The sequence below is a fragment of the Micromys minutus genome (genome assembly GCF_963924665.1).
Source record: "Micromys minutus genome assembly, chromosome: 9".
NCBI lineage: Eukaryota > Metazoa > Chordata > Mammalia > Rodentia > Muridae > Micromys > Micromys minutus.
Genome location: NC_137978.1, coordinates 24,741,108 through 24,766,806, shown reverse-complemented (window position 1 = coordinate 24,766,806; position 25,699 = coordinate 24,741,108). Strand labels below are relative to the sequence as shown.

The 25,699-nt window shown below is 45.0% G+C and overlaps 1 protein-coding gene across 1 annotated transcript in view; it reads right to left on the bottom strand.

Annotated features, from left to right (window-relative positions):
- Positions 1–25,699, bottom strand: part of PLPP3 (phospholipid phosphatase 3) — a 71,903-nt gene that overhangs the window by 33,893 nt on the left and 12,311 nt on the right. Inside the window, exon 2 of the mRNA XM_080920588.1 lies at positions 3,582–3,739. Coding sequence (XP_080776714.1) covers positions 3,582–3,739 — 158 coding nt within the window. The remainder of the gene's footprint in view (positions 1–3,581; positions 3,740–25,699) is intronic.

The window sequence follows — 25,699 nt, the reverse complement described above, 5'->3', positions numbered from 1 at the left end:
CCAGAACTGATCCTACCAAAGCGAGTTACTCATCTGCTTCTGAGGCCTTCACTGAACTTTTCTCCAGGAGCACTCTTGGCACTACAAGAAGCAAGCAGGCAGGCTAGTGGAGCACTGCAGGTGACAGGAGCGCACAGGTGACATGTGCCTCTGGCTGGAATGCATTGGAGGCTGCAGCAGGAGGTAGTGGTCCTCTAGCAAAGAGAAGCAGGAGGCCTCGGATCTAACTAACTAGTGACACAAAAACTAACTAGTGAAAAAAAAAAAGATTAGTGACCCCCATTTTGGCTCAGTTATGTCACCACACTTTGACACAGTGTCCTTGTTTGTAATAAAGGCAGCCAAATTTTATTGAGTAAATTTTACTGTGTCTTGCACTGAGTTACTACTGTATGTGCATTTGTGTGTGTGTGCATGTGTGTGTGTGTGCATGTGTGTGTGTGTGTGTGTTTATGTGTGCTGATCTCATTTCAAAAACCTTAGCAAACATGACTACTTACACACTCTTTTCATTTAACAGATGAACCTACTGAGTGAGGCTCATCAACTTGCAACCCGCCCCACAGCAGAGGAGCTTGGATGTGATCCAGAGCTTAGACCTTTGTCTAGATCTTGGTGTTTCTTTAAGGGTGAACTTTATCAACACAGTCCCCATGTTTCCCCCAGAACACAGTAGCTCTTGACCAGGGCAGCTGCTATTGCTATGTATTTTTTTTTTCTTCCAGAAATTTTTAAATTATTCCTTTACTATTGGCAGAGGAGGTTGGCACGTGTATCATATTGACCAGTGGAGGTCAGGCCAAAGGAAAACTTTCTGGGGTTGATTCTTTCCTTCCTCTTTTAGGTGGGTTCCAGGAGTCAAATTCATATTGTATAGCAAGCCCTCCCACCTGCTGACCTATATCTCATTAACCCTGCTGTGTATCTTTCTTGGTGTGTCTCTGAACCATACAAAGGCTTGACTGAAATCTGTTTTGCTCACATTATTGCTTATCCTATACGGAAGAGTCCAGCACAGGACTGTTTCAGGAAAATCTGGGTACCTAGGAGACACATCAAGGTGACACTGATCAAGGGACAGGACCATGAAGCAACCAAGAGCAGGTGTGAAAAGAAACTAGGAATGTTAGAAGCTCTGGGGGAGGCATTCAGCAGGAGCAGAACTGCTGACCAGGGACTTAGGAAGGAGAGAACAGCCTCCAGACAAGCCTCTTGCCTTAACATTTCCTTTGCCTACCCTGGGGCCTGAGAGAAGCCTGTGTATAAGGCTGTGCACACTTCATCTAGCAAACTTTACAGGTGCTTGTGTGACTTCCTTCTGAGAAACTGTGAACACTGTTCTGATTTTACAGATGAGAAAACGGAGGGTTTCTGATGCCAATCTCTCACTTGATTCGCACTGGTGTTTAATTCACTTTCCACTGTGTGTCTGCCAACAGCCCCATGGCATGCTGGGAATAGCACCTGGTAGAATTCGGGAACAGCATGTGATGTACCTGTCCTGGACCTGTTCTTATCACAAGACTCCTAGATTATAATGGGCTCTCTGAAAGCATTCAATTAGCCAATCCCCTGGTTGTCAAGAACACCTGTTCAAACCTCGGCATGCAATACTCTATAATTATCTGCCTTCCACAACAAATGCCCTTTTCAGGAAAAGCCATTCTTCCAGGAGAACTCACTCCCACAACCATCAATTTGGAGCAATAGTAAATTGGACCTTTTATTTTTCAGCTTTTGAACAGAGCTCCTTAATGCACCCTCCCCAAGCTACTAGTCTGCCAAATGGGTTGTTTTTCTTGTAAAGATTGGAAAGAATTCTACAAGCTCTCTTTGTTATTGCCTAAATTCAAACTGTTGATTGTGTGTCTGGCTTATGAGAGAGAGAGAGAGAGAGATAGAGAGAGAGAGAGAGAAGAGGGGGATCTCAGAGTTTACAACCAGATTAGCAAGTGACAAGAAAAACTTGTGTTACCAGTATCTTCCCCGTCACAACCCAGACCAGGCCAGATAAGCTAACTGCCTATCCCCTGGAGCAGTTCATCTGGAAAGGTTAGCTATCCTGAAACACATGTCTGAACGTTGGGAAAGGGGTGTTGAAATCAGCCAGGCGCAGTGAACCCCAGGTCGCACTGGCTATAGGCTAAAGCAGCCCAAGGCTCTATTTCCAAGCTAAGCTCCACAGAAGAGCAATTCAAGGATCTACAGGATCTGTACGTAGCTGATGGGTTGTCTCTCCTTTTCACCCACACCGCAGGAGTTCAAGGGCAGAGGACAAACATGGAAAATCCTGGAGGCACAGGCAGTTATAAAAATATAAACCTCACAAATCATACTACTGGCTTTCAAAGAATGACCTTCCCCATCTGCAGTCTCAAATGGACACACTAAAAGAGGGTAGGGCCCAGGTGGGCCACACCCACATTCTCAGGAGCTAGCTAGTACTGCTCAAAAGAATTCTGGACCTTGTCATAGTCCGTGTGTGGCACCTTTCTGCAGTGTTGTCCATGGGGAGCTATCCTTTAAGGGAAGCACATGGAAGGCTGGACTTTTTACTTACACCCCACTAACCTGTTCAGCAATCAAGAGTTTTAATACAGTTTTTGGTAACTCATCAATTAAGTATTTTAATACTCACCGTGCTGCTAGTTCTATGTTAACTTGACACAAGCTAGAGTCATTTGAGAAAAGGAAACCTCAATGTGCCTGTGGGTACTTCTGTGGGGTACCTTTTAAATTGATGATAACTGTGGGCAATGCCACCCCTGGGCTGGTGGTCCTAGGTGCTTAAAGAAAGCAAGCTGAACAAGACATGGAGTGACATGTCAGCAAGCAGCATTTCTTCATGGCCTCTGCTTCGGCTTCTTCCTCCAGGTTTCTGCCCTGACTTTCCTCAGTATTGGACTGCTACCTGGAAATGTAAACCGAAGTAGACCCTTTCCTCCCCAAGTTGCTTTTGTTCAGCAATAGACACCCTTGATCTTTCATACTCTACCGTGACACCGAGACACAACACCCACCCTCAGTGTTGGAGATACGGGCTTGCTAGTGGAGGGTGGGGTCTGGATTGGATGCTCGGAATTCCAAATCCTATTTATCTTTCCACCACAGCCAAGGGGCCGGAAAACTAAACAGTAGGCTACAGCGTTGCAAGGACATGGTCACTACTACTGCAGCTCAGCAGAGGTGAGGCAAGACCACAGAAAACACCTTGGCTAGTGGACAAGGATAGGACTCAGCCTTCTAGCACAGCGTCTCAGAGACCAGGCAGTGACGTAAGAGATGTCTCAGTGTTCATCTCAACTCTGCCATTTTATGGACGTATTTAAACTCCACAGGATTGTTGTGAAGATAGTGCATATTAACTAGCATAGAAAGAGTTTGCTAAATGTTCATACATTTATCTCCCAGTAGATGTTGACTTCTGGAAACAGTATTAAACTGCAAAAGACAAAACAAGACTGAAGTTCTCTCTGGTGGCAATGTCTTTTGGCTGCCCGCAGACGTCAGTTGGCTTAGATATTTTGCTGTCCAGTGAGGAGAAAGTCAGATCGGCATGGCAGAGGTAAGGAGACACTTACCGCCAGGATGGCGATGACAATCCCCACCGCACAGAGCACGGCGTCGTTTATGGTCTCACTGACTTTCAGGGGATACTTGATGCTCTCGTCATTGCAGTAAAACCCTCGGCGATAAGGCTTAATGGTGCTGGTCTCGATGATGAGGAAGGGCAGAGCCGCTGGGAGTACACACATGGGGGAGGGGGAGAGAAAAGGGAAAACGTCAGTGCAAAGAAGCCGAAGAGCCACGCGTTCCAGCAGAGGCTAGCCCGAGTATCCGATGGAAATACCAGTGAAATTCCAACATTTGTGGTATTGTCTGAGGTATTCTGCAGTGTCTGTGGCACTTTCACCAAGAGTCCTATCTACCGACCCTTTCACTGCCCCAGAGAAAACAGCACTGTCCTCTGGTCTGTTTGTTTTTACCAAAGCACTCAAAGAGGTCGTGGAAGAGTAGGGAACAGGGTCTTCACCATACCCTCATAAAAATTAATAGCAGATTTTTAAGAAACACCAGGCTAATAATAGTCAGTTGGGTATCCAGAGTGACCGCTCTGGGGCCCTTATCTCTGCTCTGAGGAGCTCATCTGACCTTGCTCCATGCAGTCTCTCGGCCATCAGAGTCAGATAACCTGGAGTTGAATCCCAGATCCACCAGCCCATAGCCATGGAGTCATGGCTCCCGTTCTCAGACCAACTCCCGCATCCCAGGCACCTCACAGGAAATGCGAGTGCCGAGCAGTACTTCCCCACACATAAAGCCTCTTCCAAAGGCTCTGGATCAATAGATGCCAACGCCAAGTCTTTTCCTTCGCTATTCAGAGAGTTGAGCTCAGCCCTTTCATCTGATATCCCAGGCGGGAGCCCGGCACAGTAAGCACCAGGCTGTTCTTAAAGCAGTGGCTGGTTAGCAGTGATTCTCTCAGAAGTCATTATTATTAGATCTTACCACCTGTCCCCAAAAGTCTGAAAGCATAGAGAGCAAATGCCGACGGTAGGTAGGTCTTCAATGGAAACTGTCATCACCTCCTACTAGGGAGCTTGTTGTTTCCAGTCTCAATTATGTAGCCCTGGCTATCCTGGAACTCACAGAGATTCTCATGCCTCTGCCTCCCGAGTGCTGGGATCAAAGGCACATGCTATTTATTACACCTGGCTGATTTACTTCTTGAAAGGCTCTCACTATTGGCATGTTATTGCCTTGCTAAATGCCGCTAGTGGCTCTTCCCATAATGTAAAGCTACTAACCCTGACCCAAGGCATGCCCCAGATCAGAACCTTTCTTCTCCACCTCCAGCTCCGCCAGTCCTCTGCACACCAAGAAGTGGTTGGTGTACAGGGTCTGGCTCACACAGATCCGTCTCTGGGTTTATGTACTGAACATTATAGTAAACTAGAGAGGTCACTCTAAAGCACCCTTTAGCACTACTCCCTCCCTTCCTCAAGGGGAAAATCAAGAGCTCTCTTTCCCTCGAGAAGAGCTTGAGGTCAACCTCTCTAAGTGCCTAAATCCTTCATTTAACACTGCAAATTGGTTTCATCGAAATGTGAAATTCATTTGTGGGGGGATATGGGTGGAGACCAAAATAAGCAGTTGTTTAAAAAGTAAAATTCTCTTTTCATTTAAAAAAATATTCATGTCACATTGTTCAAAGCCCCAGACTGTCTCTGAAAAAGAAAAAAAAGGTACCATGAACTGCACAACTTTTCAATGACTTTGGTTCCCGACCAGCAGCGGTAAAAACACCAGCTTCCCCCCCAAAAAAAGTGTATTTATGTATCACAGTGCATACACACATGGATTTATTTGGTTTTATTCTTTGGATTTATTTGAATTCTACAGCTATTTATTTTGTGACCCCTAACTGCTTCCTGCTAGAACAACAATTTACTTTATCAAAACCATACTAGTGCTTTGAAAAGAACAGAAACACACGGCAGTATCAGTGACCTTCTCAAAGTAAACACAGAGGGGCCCTGAAAGGCAATAACCATTAACGTTAAACTCTCCCTGCCTTGGAGTGGAGGGGTGGGGAGGCAGGGGATAAGAGCGCAGAAGCAGTAGTGAACTCAGCTGATGTTCTGGGGTTGGGCCTGGGAGAGATATCATCTGGGGCTCCGCCCATTTTTAACTCTATGGCCTAGAGACTTTGAAATAGGATCAAATTGGCTATGAAGAGAGGCTGAGAAGCAAGAAACTGATATTGTGGCATAATTTTAGAACTGTGTGTTGTGATGATGAGATGCTGCTAGGCTGAGCTGGGCCTCTGAGATGCTTTAGGAGCTAAAGTGTTGCTAAGAAAACCCGTCAGGATAGGAACAGACTCTGGGTGTCTGACATTTGTAGCTCACACTTAAGACTTCTAGCATCTATATTCAATAGTTTTCACATGATAGGCCTGTAAAACATATATTTCTGAGAACAAGACATGTGTAAAAGAGCTCTGGAGTTAGAGTTAGACTCATGATCTCAGGGTTGCTGTTCTATGTGAGCAGGGTTTTTTTTTTTTTTTTTTTTTTTTTTTTTTTTTTTTTTTGGTTTTTTGGTTTTAACATCTTCAAAATTCCCTTTCTTATCTGCTAAATGAAAAGGATGAAATCTAACTTCAGTTTTACTGGGATGATGGAATAAACTGATGTGTTCATTCATTCACTCAACAAGTATGTATTGATTTTTAACTATGTTTGTTTGGTCTAGAAATACAAGAATATCCAGACACTGCCCTCAAGGAGTATCCAATCCAGTTAGGGAAGGTGTGCACAAGTGTATCCGTCTAGGAAGATTTAGTTGAAAGAGATTCAAGGTAGTACACTGGTCAGTAACAACACAGAGTCTAAGTAACACACTGTGGCCAAATGATGTCAAAAGGAGAAAGGGGCCCGAGGAGATGGCTCAGGAAGAAAACGTCTGACTAGTTCTTTTGACCTCTGTTTGGCTGGGAACAACACAGACAGATGCTTTATTTGCCTGTGGCTTGTGGAAGGTTTCCGGTTCTGATTATACGGGTGCTGACTAGAAATAGACAAGACGTTTAGATTCTGTTTATTTTCTTGAAAGGCGTGGAGATATCATTTAGAAAACCCATCGGCCTTTTCTATCTCCCTTACAAACTTGTGGTATTTACTGAGGGTGATGCCAGTCAAATCTTGACTTCAATCCAGAAAGAGCTGATGGACACCGAAGAATATTCCCGTAACTGGACAGCTAGTTCTTGAGTCAAGAGACTATGCTTAGCTGCAGGAGAGCAATGAGGAAGAGAAGGAGGTGTCCTTTCCCAAGTCTGTTCCCACTGTAGCCACTGTTTTTATTAACTTCTATTGTCTTCATTTAGTCTCAAGAAAACAAAGTCCCAGCGCCAGAGGACAAGGTGCTAGACTTGGCCTTTGCCCTGGGGCGAAGTTCACGTGGTTAAGGAGTCCCGAACCCAAGAGTGACAAAATATTAGGAGGGCCATGGCTGAGGCTTGTGTAGAAAGACACTGAGAGAGGAAAAAAATGCCTCTACTGAGCATCAGAAGTGTCCTGATAGGGATGGAGCCTGGAGCTGACCCTGCATGAGTTGGAGAAGCTTTTGGTCCTACGGTCCATGTACACTTATAAAGGTGTACTGCAATTACACAACCTGACAATTACAATTAGTACAGAATACAATTTCCAACTTTGCTATAGTCAGGAAAAGATAGCCAAACAATGAACAGAAGAAAGAGAAACACAGCACAAACACTAATGCGAGTTAACATTTCCTGAGCAAGCATTATGTGCCCACACTTGAGGATTCCCACACACACTATTGTGGTCTAACAACCTAGTTACTTACTGACTGAGCTCTGAAGATGAAAGAGGCTAAGTCTCAACCTCCAAGGAGCCCAAAGGCCAATCACGGAAAAGGAGCAAGAAAGCCACCTTACGGTTCAAAGAGATTAAAGTGATTTAGCGGAGTCACTCTGGAAGTTAATGGTGAAGCTGGATGGGGTTCAAATGACCTACCTAAATCTTGGGTGCTTTCTAGAGTGAGTCACTTAAAACAGAAGCACCCATGTGTGTGGACAAATGAACCAGAGCTCTCTCAGTAATTCCCATGCCTCTGAAGGGAAAAGAAGAAGAAACGCCTTAGAGAAGTCAAGATAGCCATGCTAGCTAAGTTTCCCTAAGCTACCTCATGCCACACACACACTAATTAGATGCACACGGCTAACTCAATCAAAGACCTGTCCCAGAATTTAGATTTATTGATAATAAAATGTGTAGTATGAGCTCTCTGCAGCAACTCAGAGCCAGAAGAGAGAATAACCTAAAGTGTAAGAGCCAGGCAGGCTCAAGCCTCTCTCCTTTTAATCAAGGATCAATTAACTTCCCCTACCTCTAGGGGCTTCGTGGGATGTGTAGGCTGCAGAGGAGGCGAAATCTGAACTCAGTGACAAACACTTAATGGGCAGAAAATAAAAGCACGAAGAAAGGCCGCTGTGTTGGGTTCAGGCCTTTGAAACTTCACTGGCTTTGAAAAACTAACACTTGGTCAGGTTGGGTGGTTTGGGGGTGGGGTGTAAAAAAACACAGGGTAAGTTTTCATGGCCCACCCATTGATCAAATCATGTGGGAAGTGTTACCAGAGTGACCCAGCCCCAAAGCCAACTCCCCGCAGCCATGGCCTCATATCTGCACAAAATTAAACACAGCCACTTCTCTCAAAGTGCTTTTTAGAAGCCCTTAGTGAGGAAGGGTGAAGGGAGAAGGAGGATAAAGGTGAAGTGACCACACTTCTCTGCAGGACCAAAACCTAGAAAATCTGAGGACACTCCTCTTTTGTCCCAAACAAGATGTCCTTGAGATGCTTCTCCCGAGACTCACCAGTTTTCCACTTGACCCCATCTGTACTTGATCTTAGTCAAAACGCTAAGAAGCAGTTGGAGTTATCTTCAAATAAGCAAAGTCTAGGATCTGTGGGAATAATAATTAAAGCAACATCCGCTGAGCGCCTACATGCTTACCAGCAAAATGATACAGGACACACAACACAGGCACAGGCATTGGCAAAGCATCACTGCTGAGGCCAGGCAGTTACCAGGACTCTGGTGGGAGTTTTGTGAGCATTACTGATCGGATAGAATTACTGGTGGGTGCTGTTCAAACCATTTACAAATAAAAACACCGAGGATCAGAAAAGCCAAGTAGCCTCACCCGAGCGCAGAGCAAAGAACTTGGACATCAGAGGTACAGCTAGAAGACACAGAATTCCCCTGAGGGTTTAGAGTCCAGTTTGCAATTTATTTAATGTCTACAATAACTGTGAAAATGTGTGTTATTGTTATTGTTGTTGTTGTTTTCCTTTGTACTCAACAGAAAATTGAAGACAGAAGTTTTCTATTCTCCAAGGTCTCATCAATGGGTCACTGGGATTAGAACCCAGCTCTCTCTCTTTTGGTTTATATTTTCTTCCTTCCTGACCTGACCCTTCTTTATAAATGTACTTCCTGTTAAAATATGACTAAAGTAAAATCACTTAAGGTCAGAATGGTCAACCCAACAACTACTTAGAGGTTCAAAATACAAATATTTATGTTGCCAGTAAGTGACAGTATTTCTATTTAAAGTAATTAATTGCTACTGGTCTTAGAAGTGCACAAACTTTCTTTGGTTTATAATGTTTGTCCAGATTTTTAGACTGGACACAATCCAGACAAGCAGAATCTAAGTTTACTGTGAAGGCATTTCTTCAGCTTTGAAACAAGCTCCATAGAAAACACTCTCAGTTGGCTGTGTGAACAGGCAGTATTCCGGGTTCAGAAACTTTCCCTGACAAATACTCATTCTTTGGGGATGGAAAGTTCAGGCCTAAATGGAGAAACTAACGACAGGTAAAGTCCTGCTGCTTGTGTTTCCTGAGCCTAAGTCCAAGGTCTCTTGCTTAGGTAAACAGAAAAGAAAGGACGTCCCCAAGAATTGGGCACTGTGTTTGGAACTGGGGCTACTGTGGTGACAGCTTGCACTGTATTTCAGTTTCCCACCCTCAGGAAGTCTGGGGTCCCATGGCAAAGAGAAACCTGTCTGTGGTCTAATCCTGGGTATTAAAGAGAACTTTGGGTGCTCTTATTCGAAAGTGCTGACAGTGAAATCCTTACTAGTTTTCAGTGCTCCAGATGAAACTCAGGGTCTCAAACATGGTAAACAAGTGCTAGCTACAAGTTTCAAGCCTCACACTATAGAATAATTAATATCAGTCTTCAAAGATTCAACTCCAGCTGTTTGGCCTTTCTTGTTGGATTTACAAAACTTTTATCATTATCATTATTATTATTATTTATTTTTTAGAGTATCTGTTGCACAAATAGATATTCTGGTGCCACAGCATGCGTGACAGAGGACAAACATGAGTCAGGTCCCTCCTTTCGCTGTAAGTTATGGGGATAGAAAGAACTCAAATCATCAGGCTTATAAGGTAAATGCCACCTCACGAGCTCCTTCAAAAAGCTGCCACATTCACCTAGAAATAAAACAAACCAGCAGCCATAGCTTGTACCTTTCATTGAAAGAGCTGGAGAGCTTCTGCCAAGCTTATATATCTCACAAACAAGATGCTTCTCTGAGGTAAAATGCAACAGCCAGCACCTAGAGGTTTTAACATCTGTTCACCTTGGGTGAAACAGTCATTTCCCAAGACCCCTTTCTTCCCTTTTAGCTCCTTTTAAATATAGACAAGGATAAATCTGTATCCACTGGGAATCTGTTATATTCCAGGAGCTTCATGTTTTATGTTTCAAAACAATTGCTTCTATTGCTAGCACATAGTCATCACAGTCAAGGGTCACAGGGATTTGCAATTTGTCCCTGTCCACTTGACTGATAAGAGAAATAAGCAGGACACAAAACAGAACCATCCAGCCCAAAGTCCATTTGAAGATGGGGCCAGATAGACTTTCTTGCTAAACATAACAAGTGGCTCATCCAGCCACTTGCCAAAGGTAGTCTGACCCCAAGAGAAAGAAAGACCTGCTTGTAAAACCTCCAAATTCTAGGGATTTCTGAAAAGTGGACAAACAGATGGGCCATTGACAGTGGTTAGCGGGACCTGCTCCCCTAATGTCAGGGCCACGGCTGGAGCCCTGCCATCCATTCTCAAAGGATCACACAGGGCTTAAGGTCAGGAAGTCCAAACTAAAAGTAAAGAGAAAACACGGCTTCTTATTTATCTGGCAGTGAAACATGCTCTCGTCAGCATGTGTGTGTCCATCTAAGCCCTGATGCCCAGGTGTACAAAAACATGGTGCTCACGTGGCGCTAAAATAAATATCGTGGACTGGCAGGACATCAGACACACCTGGAAGGCATCAATAGTCAAAAGTTAAAAGGCATGCCCACAGGCAAATGTAAGGGAAGAAAGTTGGGACAGAAGCATCCCTGGAGCCCTACAGGAGCAACGCTGTGCTAGTCGGCAAACCAAATCAGCAGTGGACTCCTAGACACTTCAAGTTAGAGGGTATAAATTTAAGGCCACTCTTTGGCAGTCACACCACATCTGCTTGGCAGAGACTATTCTATTTGGCCCACCCAATGCTTAAAATTCGTGTTACCATTTAGTAACGGGCAGTCTCAAATAACATCGAGATTCATAAGCCTGTATTCTGCAGGGTCTACTGGCCCTCACCATATCCCTGACACTGAGGCTGTGTGTTGCCTGCCACATTCATCTCACTGTGGATTTTCTTATGCTTACTCGTTCTCTTTAGTGACCTAAGTTAACTGGCTAGCTCTGTAAAATCCTGCCTTTCCTATCTCTGCATTAAAGAATAAAGATGTTCTTTCAATACTGAACCTCCCCAAACAGAAACAGCCCCGATTCAACAGTGTCTTCCAGAGTGAGCACTGGCCACAGCCCACATGTGAAGGTAGGCACTGGGGACATGTGTACACATCTCAGCTTTCAGATGAGATGACCTTCCTATGTTTTAAGTTGCCCTCTTTAGGATTAGGTAAAGTACAGCACAAGGCAGGTAGTTTTGTAGTTTTGGCGAAAGAAAACTGAGGGCCAGTGAAAGGCAAGCCTTTTTGAACTCTGAAACCATCAGCAAGATTTCTTCAGTAAGTTTGTGGGTGCAGCATGCAGGGGCACCTCCCTCGTTGGCCAGGTAAAGGAGGTGTGCTGTAATAAGCCGTATGGCTATGCAGCAGAAGATGGGAGCTAATCTAACCCATACCTGACTAAATGGTGTTATCACAGAGTACTATTCTTAAAGGCTGTAGTTATCTGAAGTAAAAACAAACCAGCCCTCATCTGATAGAAGTTCACTAGCCCTAGAAAGTAACAAAAAAAAAAAAAAAAAAAAACCAAGTGAGAAGAGACCCATCAGATACTTTGGTATCACTAATCTTGCTCAAAATAGAGTTAGGTACATACCAGCAATACAACAGAATGCTAAAAGCACAGCAGTCTTACAGAACATCATTCTACTTGCCAGACTGAGCCCTTCACACTGACATAGGAATTAATTATTCTCCTGTATTAGCCAAGAATCACTTCAGAAGAGAATCCATTTCAGTATCCCTTGGAACTGAGAACACTCCTAACCAAAGTTTGGAAGAGCTGACTCGTCAACAAATACACCCTATGACTTGAAGATCCTTTACCTTCCTTCCAAACTTTAATCTCGTATGGATCACGGCCAAACCCAGTTCTCTGAACCCAGTTACCTCAAACAACACATTTCCACAGTGAAGAGAAGACTCGATTCCATTAAGAGTATTATTCATGAGGAACCTAACCAGCTTCGGGTGTGGGATGGGCATGGTGTACAGCCAGCATTACTTTAAACTCAATCTGCAGTTCTTCAGGCTTTCTCCAATGATTCAGCTGCCACGCCCCACCCCACACTGGCCATCCCAAGGGCAAAGGGATCACTTTCATTCGGTACACCCATAAGATCCTCTTAGGGAATCAAGGGAGAGGAAGCTCATGGATCTCCAGAAGGGAGGCCAGACCAGGCTTGAAACTAGCTTTGCCACTTAACAAACTATTGTTGCTTAATTCCCTGAGCTGCCCCAGGAAAAGGAGGATGCCAATACTAGTCAGAGGAGGAAATACGGTAGGTATGGTAGGCATTTAACAATTAGTTCTCTTCCCTCCTGTACCTGATAATCTCCTAGCTCTGTTTACAAGATGCCAGTCAAGTAGATTGAATGGTTTCCTCACTAAAGCAGCTGTACTAACAGGGACAGGGGCTCTGTTGCCTTGAACTAGGACTCCCACTTGCACTGAGCAAGACTGGAGCCGTTCCAGGGTGCTGTGGATAAGACAACTCTCCCTCCAGGAGCATACTCCCTGTTCCCAGGCCTGTCAAGGTTCTTTTTGTAAAAGGCAGAAACCTTCAAATCTGACAGCTGCCACCTGCACAAATAATTCACGGATGTAATTTTGTAACCAAATACAGGCCCCAAAAAGTAAAAAGTCTGAAGTCAAAAGTGATCCCTTTGACCTTCTGCCTAAATGCCCACTAATCGCACATTAATTTACAGTTGATTTCCTCTCTGTGTGCTGTCTTTACAGGTTAGACTGTAATTTGGAAGTATCCAGGGAGTTAAGGGCATCACCAAACACCTGATTAAAATACAACCCCAACTTCTCCAGGCATCTGAGCTTGGCCCATGCCTCACTGAGTCTGCAAAATGGCCCTGGGTAGGCAGAAAAATAGGGAAGAAAAGAAGGATACGCCTTACAGAGAAAATTATAGGCTACAGAAATGAATAAGATATGGCCCCTGCCCTGTAAGAATGCCAGTGATAGGAAGGTCCATGGTGGCATTGGTAACTTGAAGCATGGGGACACCTGCCAGCACAGGCTTGCACACAGGAGGCATGGAGCTCCTGTCTACTGACCAGCCCTCAAAATGCACAGAGACTCCTTGATATCCTCAACTCCAAAGATGTATTCAAGGCTGCAGTAAAGCAAACAGCCAACCACAGGAGAATGAATATACCTAAATTGTTGTTACATGCCTATTTCCTTCCCTAACCTTTGTCCTGAAGAAAAAAAAAAACAAAAAACACACACAAGAAAAGAAAGAGGGGAACCAATCTTTCCCTAAAAATCCAGATTTTGAAGAAACCACCATTTAAAATGTCTTCAACCCAGAAGTATCTTATTTGGGGAAGAGGTTTCTAGTTGAATCGTCCCTGGGATAATTGTGCAATGAAATAAGTTGAAACCAGGTAGAACCATGGAAGACATTTGTTCAGTTCTGCACCTGGTCCAGCAAACTAGTTTATCTTTGGCCTTCTTTGGGGGGGGGGGGGTCCTGAGCCAATCTAGAAAGCAAAATAAATTCATTACTAGTTTTTGGCTCAGAAATAACCCATATCCTTAAGATGCCACAAGTGAGTTTGGGAGAGTTAGCTACGTTTCTGTTGCCAATATGATTTTTAAAAATCCCAAGTAGATAGCAGTCACTGCCATGTGTTTCGTAGTCTTGGTTCTTCAGGGAAATGACAGGACAGACACTGGAGCTCGATTTTTCTCTGTCCTCTGGTTCCTTTTCTTCACGTGCAGCATGAGTAAGAGGTGAGTAGGAGGTGCTCTAGACTAAGGGTCTCATCACCGAAAAAGTATAGAGCCATTTCCAAACAAGAAAGCTTTGTCTCCAGGGTCCCTTTTGGGGACACATGGGCTTAACTAGTGACTCTAACCTCAATTGAGGAAGCCAAGGTTCCTGCTGCCCTTTAGTGTGTGAAGGAAGATGCCAGGCAGGTGGTTCACAACAGCTCCAAAAGCACGCCCAACTCTTCAGGTCTTTAGACGGGAGTGCAACAGTTGATAGTTCTCAGCTCAGTTGTGCCCAAATGGTGTTGGGGGCAGCCAGGTGGGTTTTTTTTGGGGCGGGAGGGGCTGTGCCTGTTCTCTTTCCAAATAATCCTTCTTAAAAGGGCCACAACTGATGCTCAGGAGCAAGGTCCCAGGGCAGCACAACAGGGGACAGCAGAGGTCACCTGACTGTCTGCAGGACAGGACAGCTCTCACGTCTGTCTCTTAGACTGGAACTGTCAGAGTGTGTCTCCCTTAGAAAGAAATCCAGGTACCCTGGGGCCCCGCCCTTAGTGGCCTCCTCCCCACCCCCTCCAGCATGGGGTCAACAAAATGGAGGCATCCTAGGGAGAGCTGGCTGTAGTCTCTAACTGAAAGGTGGCTTGCTATAGGAACCCCATTGTTCCAAGAAGGGGGCTCAGCCAAGACTCTCCAGGAGGCCAAGACCCTGGGATGCATTTTTTCTGCAGCGGAGAGAAAGGGTTCTTCCTGGGATGTTTCTTCTTCAGTGGTTCTGGAAGCCAGGCCCTTAATCCTTGCAAAGCAGCATGGAGCCAGCTTCCCTCGGAGGGACACAATAACGTCTACAGTCTTTCTTGCAAATAAAGACAGAACAATTCCCTATTTTCTCCTTTACAACCTCTCTTGAGCAGAGAGGGGAAGGGGATAGCAAAGCCCAGGGGAGGGAAGGTTCCAGGCTTCTCTAACCCCCTCCTCTCTTATGACCCTACCCACCTGACCTGCTGAAGTTACAAAGCACCCACTGTTCTTTCTGCCTATCTTTCCCCTCCCACAAAACCTCCCTCCCCAAACACACACACACACATACACTTTTTTTGAAGGGCAAAACGCCAAATAACATTATTCCCCTTCACCATGGTATTGCCATGAGAGCAGCCTAGCATGTTTGCCGGAGAAATGGAAGGTTTTGTGGAGATACCATCCTCCACTACTGTTCCTCCCTTTGTTGGAAACTGACTTGAAAAGAAGGGAAAGGATTCCCAAATGGAATCTAATTGGTGAGACAAGAGGGAGCTACAGGGATTGTATGAGACTGGGGGATGCTACTGGGCTTCTGGGAGCCAACATACTCATGTAAATGCCTACAAAGTCACAAACTCCAGCCTCTCTCTTTGTCCCCTAAGACTGATGTTACATTCTACCTAGCCCAGCTCAGAATGAGGATGCCACCCCATGCAGTGAGAAGCGGGGGGGGGGGGGGGGGGGGAGCTTATAGTACAAAGGGTAACCCCCTTTGTATCACCTAATCAAAGAATACTGTGTCACAGCCATTGTAAGTCACCTAATAAAAAAAAAAAAAAAAAAAAAAAAAAAAAAAAACAGGAGGAGATGTTGATTTGGACAAGTCAAGGCAATGTGATACCAGACTGGACCGTAAGCATCGTCAGCTGCAAAACAGGTCCTGCAGTCTTGAAAGGCTGTAGTGGGGATTTCCTGAGCTGCCGAGCTGAGCAGCCAGCCAGAGAGCAGGTGCGCTGCTGAGGCTTCTTCCTTCCCTTCCCCTCAGAAGCACAAAGGGGAAGAGAGCTAAGGCTAGGAAGGGGGCAGGTCCGTGAGAAATCATCCATCCTGAGCCTGCTGGTGCTCAGAACTAGCTGCATAGGCGGCTAGCTGCTTGTCCATCAAAGTGATAGAATGGGACTTAGGGAATTAATTATTCAACAAACTTGCCCTTCACAAATCCCGTCCAAACGAATGGCTTGATTCCTTTCAGTACACTGACTATACAAAATACTGAAAGTCCAGTACACTTCAAAAACCTCACAGAAACCCAGGCCTGGCCTTGGCAGGGGTTCCTCGGCCACTGGGTTTTCTGTGTGTGGTTTATAATGCATGCAAGCCTGCAGCCAAGTCCTAATCTATTAAGGGACTGCCAATTAGCAGGGGGCTTAGAGAACTGGGGAGGGGCCTAATTAGGCTTGCAAACCATTTCTCTCCATTGCCTCTCACGATCTGACACAAGCTATACTAGGCGATTGTTCCAGATAGAACCTCTCTGTAGCCCCAGAGCACGCTGTGTTTGGTTTGTGTTAAGACTTCAGACCTGGGAGCTGGTGTTCCTGTTCCTGTCTGCATGTAGATAGCAGAGGTGGGACTGAAGAAGGCTATAACTGGGCAGTGTTTCTCAGAGGCAGACAGTCACTATCAGGGACACTTAATAGTGAGATTCTGTGATCTGCTTAGACCTTCTCAAGCATTTAAAATAGCAACAATATGAGAATAAATTAATATTCTCTCCCATACCCTCCCTCCCTCCCTCCGGGAACAAATCCAGGTAAACAAGTGCTCTGCCACTGAGCTGCATCTCAGACCAAGAATTCTTCTTTTTAATGTAATTTCATCTCCAGGTGACTTGGCAATACCTGCTTCTAAAATATGATGTCACCTGTGACTAGAAAAGCTATCTAAAACCACACACACACACACACACACACACACACACACACACAATGTAAATAACAGTACGAATATATTATATACAATTTTAGACTGCATTGAATAGCAAATTATTTACTGAGCAGCTGTTCTATGCTGGAGCAGAGGAGTTAAAACAGGTGCTTTAGCCTTCACGATCTGCCTTCTGCATCCGATCACCTGGAAGGACCCCCCCCCAGGACTCAAACCTGCAGTCTCCCCATCTTTTTTCTCCCTTCTGCTTAGGTAGGAGTTAAGTTTTCAAACGCTTTGCTAAAATATCTTCCAGGAAGAAGCAGAATGACTCCAGACCCAGACATCAGAGACTGATTTTGAAGAGAAGGAAAACCCTGAGAAACACATGGTTACAAGACACAGGAGAAAGCAGGTGGCTTTCATGGCCTGATGTCCAGACAGAGTGGGGCACGGAGTTAGAAGGTATCTGTGGTAGGAAGAGCCAGAGCCAGGACTTGGAGGCCCAAAGTCTTTGGTGATTTAAGGAAGTTCCTTTTCCTCCCTGAGCCTCTTTATCTAGTGAAGAGGAGGCTGGACTAGCTGCTTGTTCCCATCCAAGTTCAACAGGAGCCTGTCACTCAGCGCCTTCAGTCAAGTTCACTGTTACACTGTACAACCCAGAACTACATGGGCTATCTAAAGATTTCCTAAGAAATGCCGACCTCGGCCATCTCTCACCCATCCTTCTAAGCTGTTTGATGCATGCAGTTTTCAAACAAGACCGAATTCTCCCCTTCAGGCCTCGTGTTTACTTACTCCATGTCTTCTCTACAATGCTGGCTACTAGGCAAACACATCTAGGGAAGGGTGTGGTTAGGCAGGCTGTGTTTAAAAAAGTCACTCTGGTGGGCAATGCTCTGTAACAAGAGGTAGAGTCGACCAATGGAGGCGTGACTAGCCATCCGTGAACAGCCTGGGCATTTCGCACGCATCCTCATCCACACAGAATGAGATATGTAACGGCTATGTCACCCCATTGCCAGACAGTAGAACTCAAATAAACCTGCTTTGCTCTCCACGGGCATCTGTGGCCTGCTCTATCTTCACCCCACACACCTCTCTACACTGACTGCTCATATATAAAGACCTTCAGGTGACTTTAGCACATAGTCCGATGTCGTCCACAGTACACCGGGGTCTACGTTAGACGAAACAGACAAATCTATCTGCTGGCAAGGAATCCAGAAAGGCAAACACTGGGTAAATTCTGCAGTCACACACCTGGGTCTAGCCTTCACCTTTAACAGGTCCCTTGGCCTCTTGGTGATGGGAGGAATAAGAGGACATGTGGGAACAGTCTGACAGCCTGGCTCACAGAAGGTTCAGAAACTGTTTCTTCTGAAAAGGAGGGGTAATGAACCTCCCATAGACAAACAAGTGTTAGCACAGAGGTTGGACCATTGTTTATTACACAAGTGGAGTCTCAATATGCATAAGGAAGCCCACAAGCTTTTTGGTTGTTTTTTTTTCTTGTTTAATGAAATCTGAGTGACTGAAGATGTCTAAACAAAGTATAGGCTTGGGGGGGGGGGGTAAGATAAATTTGAGTTTGGTGGTTTGATCCGCCATTGAGTTGTATAAACCTCCAGTCTAACTGTAAAATAAGGACAATATGACTAATCTCAAGAATTGCCAAAGGTCACTATGGAATCCCGAGATGCTAAGGTGGTCTGAGTGTACACGTACACCCTTAATCCATAGTGACCGCTGCTGCTTCACATGGTTTTCACCACAAAATACAGTAGGAAGAGCAAAGATGACCAAAAAGGCTCTTTGTCCCTATGACTTAAATACAACCTTTAAAGCAAGCAATAGTATATACAAAATGAAAAAACAAAACATACAGGCTTTCATTTCAATGACAAGGGAAGATGGGGAGGGGGCTTAATACTTGATGCTGATTTCAATGGAATACTCTAGAGCTGTCAGCAGAAAAGAATGTAGGTGCACTGCACTCCGGGAGACACCACTCAAAAAGCTTCCATTTTACTTGGGGTTGAAACTAAGATGGTGTCACTGCTGCTCCTCCAGTAGGGAGCTGGCTAGGCAGCACAATCAGCACCTTCTGCTCACCAGCTCTGGCAGGAGTTTCCACCTCCTGTGAACTGGAGGCCCCAAGAACCAGGGTTAGCTGGGAACACTCATGGCTTATTGCTCTAAGGTTTTCCAGCCTTCCCTTGGACTGCTGGAACAGACCTGTGACTACCTACAGCATGTACAAAGTCTACTAAAATCCATTACTCAAGAAAAAAGAAAAAGCTGGAGAAAGAGAAAGAAGGGAGGAGGGAAAAAGATGACAGGAGGAGGAGGGAGGGGAGGAGGGGGAGTAGAGAGAAGGAAAGGCCTGTTGGTAATAAGTTTATCCTTGAAATGTGGTCCAATCTATAGCAAGTTACTATGCCAGATAGTCTATAGGTCTATTCACTGGAACTTTCAAAGAAATGGATCTAGCTCGCCAACAGGCTTCGAAATGTATGACTGTAATTAAGTTTCTGCTGTGTTATGCCTAGATCACTGCATTTAACCTGGTTTTTAAGTAGCATCACAGTGCAGGTCAAGATCAGTTACATTTAAATGAATTACCGTCAAACCCTATCTCACATCAATCAAATTAGAATCAAGAGACACCAGTTTCCCCTGGCTCTTGGCATTTCAATTCATGACCAGGACACAGGATAAAAATGCCACATCAGAGGCAGACACACCTGAAGTCGGATCAGAGGCTACTTCCCTGGCTCCAACTTCCTTACGTGTATATGAGGGGAGGTTATAGGTTAAAGTGTATCCTCGCCCAGAATTCCTACAGTGCTTAGTCTGAACTAATTCAGATAGAGTTTCTTTAGACAGTCAAGTTAATCTGACATCACTGGGGTGAGTCGTGATCCAGGAAAGTCAGTCTCCTTAGCAATGAGAAATGTGCACAGGGGACAATGCTTACAGGTCATGAAGGAAGGCTCACACGAAATGAGAACAGCAAAGACAAGACAACACAATATGCCGAGGACAACAGACTCCTCCCTGTCAACCTCAGAATGAACCACTTCCCTCACATCCAGAGCTGAGAGACAACACATTTCTGTCACTCAAACTGCCTGATCTGTTCTTCAGTACAGCAGCCTTAGCCATCCACAGAGGGAGCAAAGAATCCACCCAGGAGTTGGTCTGGGGAGCACAGGAAACAGCTGAGCACGGCAGGGGAAAGACCTGCGTACAGTTAATGGTGGCGCTCAGCTGCGACGCTGTCAAGTGATTTGATGAAGTAAAGAGCTTTGTGATCGTCAGCATAGAAAAACAAATGCACGTGTGCTTCATGGAAAAGAAACATGCCAAAATGCCAGGATTGTACTGAATGGCAGACTATGTGTGATCTTTTCTAGATTTTGGCTGATGTCATTTAAAGCATCAATAATGGAAAATAAGTTTAGATGAGAGGTTAAAAATACATGTTGGTGGCAGAAAAAAAAAAAAACAGTTTCAATTCTGGTCAACTTTTAATGGAGCAACTCATGTATGTGAGACCTTGTATTAGGAATGTAGTGAGTTGCTGCTTCCCTCAGACTTGCCTGTCAGGGTTCTATAGAACCCTATGCTTCTTATCAATGCTTCTCTATTTATACACAACACAGTAGAAATCCCTCTGTGAATGTCCTTCAGTCAACCAGCATCTTCAGCATCTCCGGTCAGGTGCAAAGGTCCATGTGCTTCCTGTGGTACCAATCCCCACTGTGGAACAATGCATTCCTGTGTCTCACAGCAATGCCTATCTCATTCTGGGCACCTGTTTGCATCCTGGACCTCCATCCTAAGATGCTTTCAATCTGAGCGCTCTTACACACATCTGGAGAACAGAGGAAACACATGAGAATTCTTAAGAAAATGTACCTTCTTGGCTGGGTCCCGTCTGTTCAGCAGAATGGGTTTTCAAAAATGTGTAAGCAAAGAAAGCCGAGTCAGGTCCTCTAGGCATGTAACCTGTGGCCAGTGCTTCAGACAAACCCACCTTTAGTTATTTCTTAGTTATTCCTATTGTTTGTTCCTTTCAGCCAGCATCAGACGACACAGTTGACAGCAAGTGGTTCTTCTCTGGTCAAAGAAGCTTCAGCTTTATAATAAGTAAAGTTCATAGATGTGTGCCTCACGCCTGCACACAGACACGAGAGGGGAGTTTATCTCACTGAACTAGTATTTTCCCTGCTAGTATATTTGTTGGTTGGCTTGCTGCCTGTTAGGAAGCACGTATTGTGATGATGAACATTAGGAGTCTTATTTTCAGGAAGACTAGATGTAAAACCCAGTCAGGACACAGGAGCTGGCTGGGTGGGATGTGGATACTTGAACTGGGGAGTGCTATTCCAGAACTCTGTCTCCATGCCTTCTCGTCCTCCCCACTCTACTCCCCACCCCCACGGCTGCCCACGAGTGGGAATTGTGCTTTCTAAGTTTTGCAGCCACATCAGCCTAGCATAAAGCAGGCAGCCAGTAACTCCTGAGTGATACGGTGTTGGGGTGAATGCACTGATCACAGTGATGGCCTTGGGCCTTGTGAGGAAATCTCTGATCTCACGGTGAGATACCCTTACTGAGCAGGCAATATTCACAGGCCTTTATGGTCAAAGACAGAGAGCGTTGTCAAGTCCGGGTTTTCCAGGCTGTCCAGACTTGGCTGGCAGACGACAGGTAGCCTCTGAAACCAACTTTCCAGGGTTTCAGCAGAACCCCTCACTGTATGGGGAAACTTTATACTTCCTCCCGAGATCGCCCGAGTCCCTCTTCTCGGCAAGTCCCAGGGCACTGTTCCAATCCCACAGTGCTCTGTGCTGAAGCCAAGCCCCAGTTTCCAGCCTCAAAGGGCCTTTTGTTTAGACTCTCTTTCCCAATCAGCGTATCCTGAGCTTGAACCCCTAGCTTTTGAGAACTCCGAAGCCTTGGCAGTAGTGGACTTGCCAGCAGGTTTTCGGCCCTTAGCAGCTCTCACAGCCTCAATGTGAGGGAATGTCTCTAGCTAAGAAATGCTTTTCATGGGAGGGAGGGGAGGGAGTGTTATTTTAAGAGCTGCAAAAACAACTTCAAATCGACTCTTTAGTCTTTAATTGCTACCAGAAGACTGAGAACTTCTTGTTCTCTCATACTTAATTAAGATGATAGTTTTAATCAGCTTTAAATGATATTGGTTAATATGCTCTGCTCAATCTCTCAAGCAGGTTTTGCATCAGGACACTGGAATGCATTAAAGACAAATTTCCAATATGGTGTCCCCATCTGGACGACACCTTCAGCTAGAATGGATGGAACGGAGCCACATCTGCACAGCTGCCACTCAACTCTCTGGGAGGTTCCAGAGCTGCAAGGGTCAGACAGGTTGAAGCCCATGCAAGCTCTAGGTGCATATGCTGCAAATTCAGCAGCCACATGTACGTCTTCTAAAGCTTGCCAGTCATCAGTGACACCCAGCAGTACCCAAACACTTCCGGGGTCAGGGAACACAAATACAGTCTCTAGGCTCCTTCCAATCTCCCGACAGCCTTCGAAGTAGACATTACTGTCCCATTTCACAGGTGAAAACAGTAGTTTGGAGAGGTTATTATATATAAGCTAGTAATTGACAGGTCCAAGACTAGGACCCAGAGCAGCCTGACTCTAAGACATATCTTTCTACTGTGGCACACAGCCTCTTAAGGCTTAGAACTTCCCGAATAGGGGTTATGATAGAAAATCGTGTCCTCGTGGGAGAAAACGTCTAAAGATTCAGCCATCAAGACCTCTAGTTACAAACAGTGTCTTGGGGATACAAGCCTTTTTGTCCCCGAGGGCTTCTACATATATCAGAGACTACACGGCAAGGACACGTAGACGTGACTGTGAATGATTTGCTTAAGGTCACTAACTAGCACAAGGGCTGGCATGGCTTGGGGTCATGATGCTTACTGAAGTGGCCGAGTTCAATGATGGCGGATCGGGTGTGGGTAGAGAGCAGCTTTCAGAATGGGCTCTCCGTCTACAGGCTGATGGGAAGGAAAAGGCATGGGAACAAGGGTCAGATGCAGAGAGCAGACCTCAACTCGAACAACTGTGCAGTCAAAACAAGGCTGACAAGAGCCCAGACTCTTGGGTGTGTCTGGGAAGCAGTGTGTGAGAAGATGGTAAATTGGGGACATTCCTCTTCCGAAAGAATTTTATTCGGGGAATTTCTTAAACAGTATTACTGTGTGTTTGGGGTGCTATATTAAGGTTTCCAGGGCTTTGTAAACCAATGACAGCATGTAATTTACAAAATAACCAAATCTAGAGTTTAAAGAGATGTTTAAAACGATGTTCCCCCCAATGGATTTGACGTTGAATCTGTATAAGAATTTTTTTTCCTCTAGAGTCTACCCATTTTCTGAGACCTAACTCCTCAGAGTATAGTCTTCCCGTCTATGAAGTAAGGGTAGGGAAAAGGAGAATTGGTGATGCCTTAGTCCTCTATCTTAGACATTCTAAGACTATCCTAAAGAGTGGCCACCGATACTCGGATGATGAGAGGCTGTACTGTGTTAAGATGGCTTCATCAGTGTGGTCCTCTCCTTGATAACACAGTAGCAATGTTACTTACTGTCTCTAGCATTCTTTCTCCAACCCCTCTTTCCAACATAAGAGTTAATAAGCCCTTTGTGTCTAATACTTTTACACAGAGGGCATGGTGTATTGCTGCCACCACCCCTGCCCAGCATCTGCTCCAGAAGATACAACAGGCAGGGGCCACATTCAGTTCATCATCAGATCATTAAATCTCCAAAGCTAGTGTAGCTCCAGGCACATTCACTTATCTTGCATTGTTTAATAAAACGGTTTCCAGAGAAAGTACCCAGATGTAGAAAAGAAACCATAGGATGCCTCATACAGGTGAATCAAGAGCAATGGAAGTGAAAAAATATATCTTGAGAATGGGGAATTATATATATATATGTTTTTTATTGTTCCCTTTGGCTTTATGTCTTTACTATCTAGAATATCTTTTTTACTTATATATTTTTCAATAAAATTGGTAAGCAGTATTATAAAAGAAACTCCAAATCTAATAAGATGGTATGGTGGTACAAGGTGAACCCATTTTTAAAATTTTATCTTATATCATTAGAAAGACCCACCCAAAGTGTTATGGGGGTGGACTCTGCGCAGAGAGAAGTCAAGGAATGCCCGAGATCTTCACTACTTAGGAGGAAGAGTGACGTGGTTTGGGGAAGGCTGGGAAAGCCATCGAATGCATGTGGCTGAGGTCCAAGTGTGCAACAAAGGGGGCCAGAGATGGGAAGGAAGGGAACAGGAGGAAGAAGGAAAGATAAAGGGCAAGGTAGAACCAAATCTCAAAGCATCTCAAGCATGCCTGTACCCTGCAGACATGGGAACGGTGCTCTAAGGAAAAGGGCCTGGGTGTTCAGAACTGTCATTCAGAAGAACAACTCTTGGGTACAAACTGCCCAAGGACAGCTAAAGATTGCTACCTGGAGATATAATTTGCAGGGACATTTCCCCTTATCTGGTAATAGCAATGTGAAAATTTAGAAATGGAGACAGTAGAGAGAAAAGAGCACATTTCAGATGAAACTGCATTCACATCACAACTATTAATTAAAAGTTTCAAAGTATTTCCTGCTCACATGGCCCACCATCTGTTGTCACAATTGATCCTCATTTTACCCGTTCACCAAATGACAGCAATTTGTTCAAGGTTCGCCAGCAAATACCACAAGTACTGAGCCCAAACAGCAAAAAGCTGCCTCTCATACCTTTCTTCTTCTCTTTTTTAAAAGATGTATTTATTTATTAGATATTTATTAGATAGTACACTGTAACTGTCTTCAGACACACCAGAAGAGGGCATCTGATCCCATTACAGATGGTTGTGAGCCACCGTGTGGTTGCTGGGAATTTAACTCATGCCCTCTGGAAGAACAGTCAGTGTTCTTAACCACTGAATCATCTCTCCAGCCCCACAGACCTTTATTCTTACTGTTTCATTAAAGGATCACACCAAAACATCTGGCTGAGCTTCTCTACCAACTGCTGTGTGCCAGTCTCCTAGTCAAGTGTGCTCCTTCCAGGCAGGCTCCTGGATTCCCCTGGATCTTCCACCACACAAGGTACTCATAAACAAAGGGAAAAGAGAAGATAGCTGGCCAAACTCAGGATCTCTGCGGTGGCTTTCTGACAATGAACAATGGTGGCTGAGGCTGGGATTCCCTTTCCCAGTGGCCTTGTGGATATTTCCGGCTCGCCCATGAGTGGTGCAGGAAGAACCCTGATACGAGAAGCCCATCACTGGGGATGCTTGCTGCTCTGCTTGTTAAGTGTGAGAGATGTGTGCAAATAGGAACACTCACAGCGGGTCTTTTCCAATGGTCTGTGTTTGTCAAAGCTTTGTGCCAACCCCCTCAGAGAGAAATGCCACAAAACTTCTTTTAGGGAGGGTAAAAAGACCTACTTTATACTCTAGGTCTCATGCTAATCAGGGTACCATTGAAATCCCAGCTGAATAGGAGCCTACAATAGCCTGGGAAACTCGAGGTGGTCTTTCCAAAGTGCAGGCTGCCTCAGTCAAAGCATTTTGCTCCCTAGCTTTTTAACTCCTTTGGAGAAGATGGATAAGAAGGGGAATTAACACAGGGATCAGAAACTGCTATTCCTGTGCAGAAAAGTCACCTCACTTCTGTGTGACACTTGTCAGGTGGTTTCTCCGACCGTTTCTTCTAAGGCACCCGAAGCTGCTGCTCTCCTCGGTATACGTGTAATGGAGGTCATTCCACAGGGGCCATCGGCCAGCCAAAGGGAGATTCCAAAACGACATTTTCCTGGGAATCTTAGTAAATGATTTCTGCTAGAGATTAACTGGTTGAATTATTAATGCAGCATGTCACCAGCC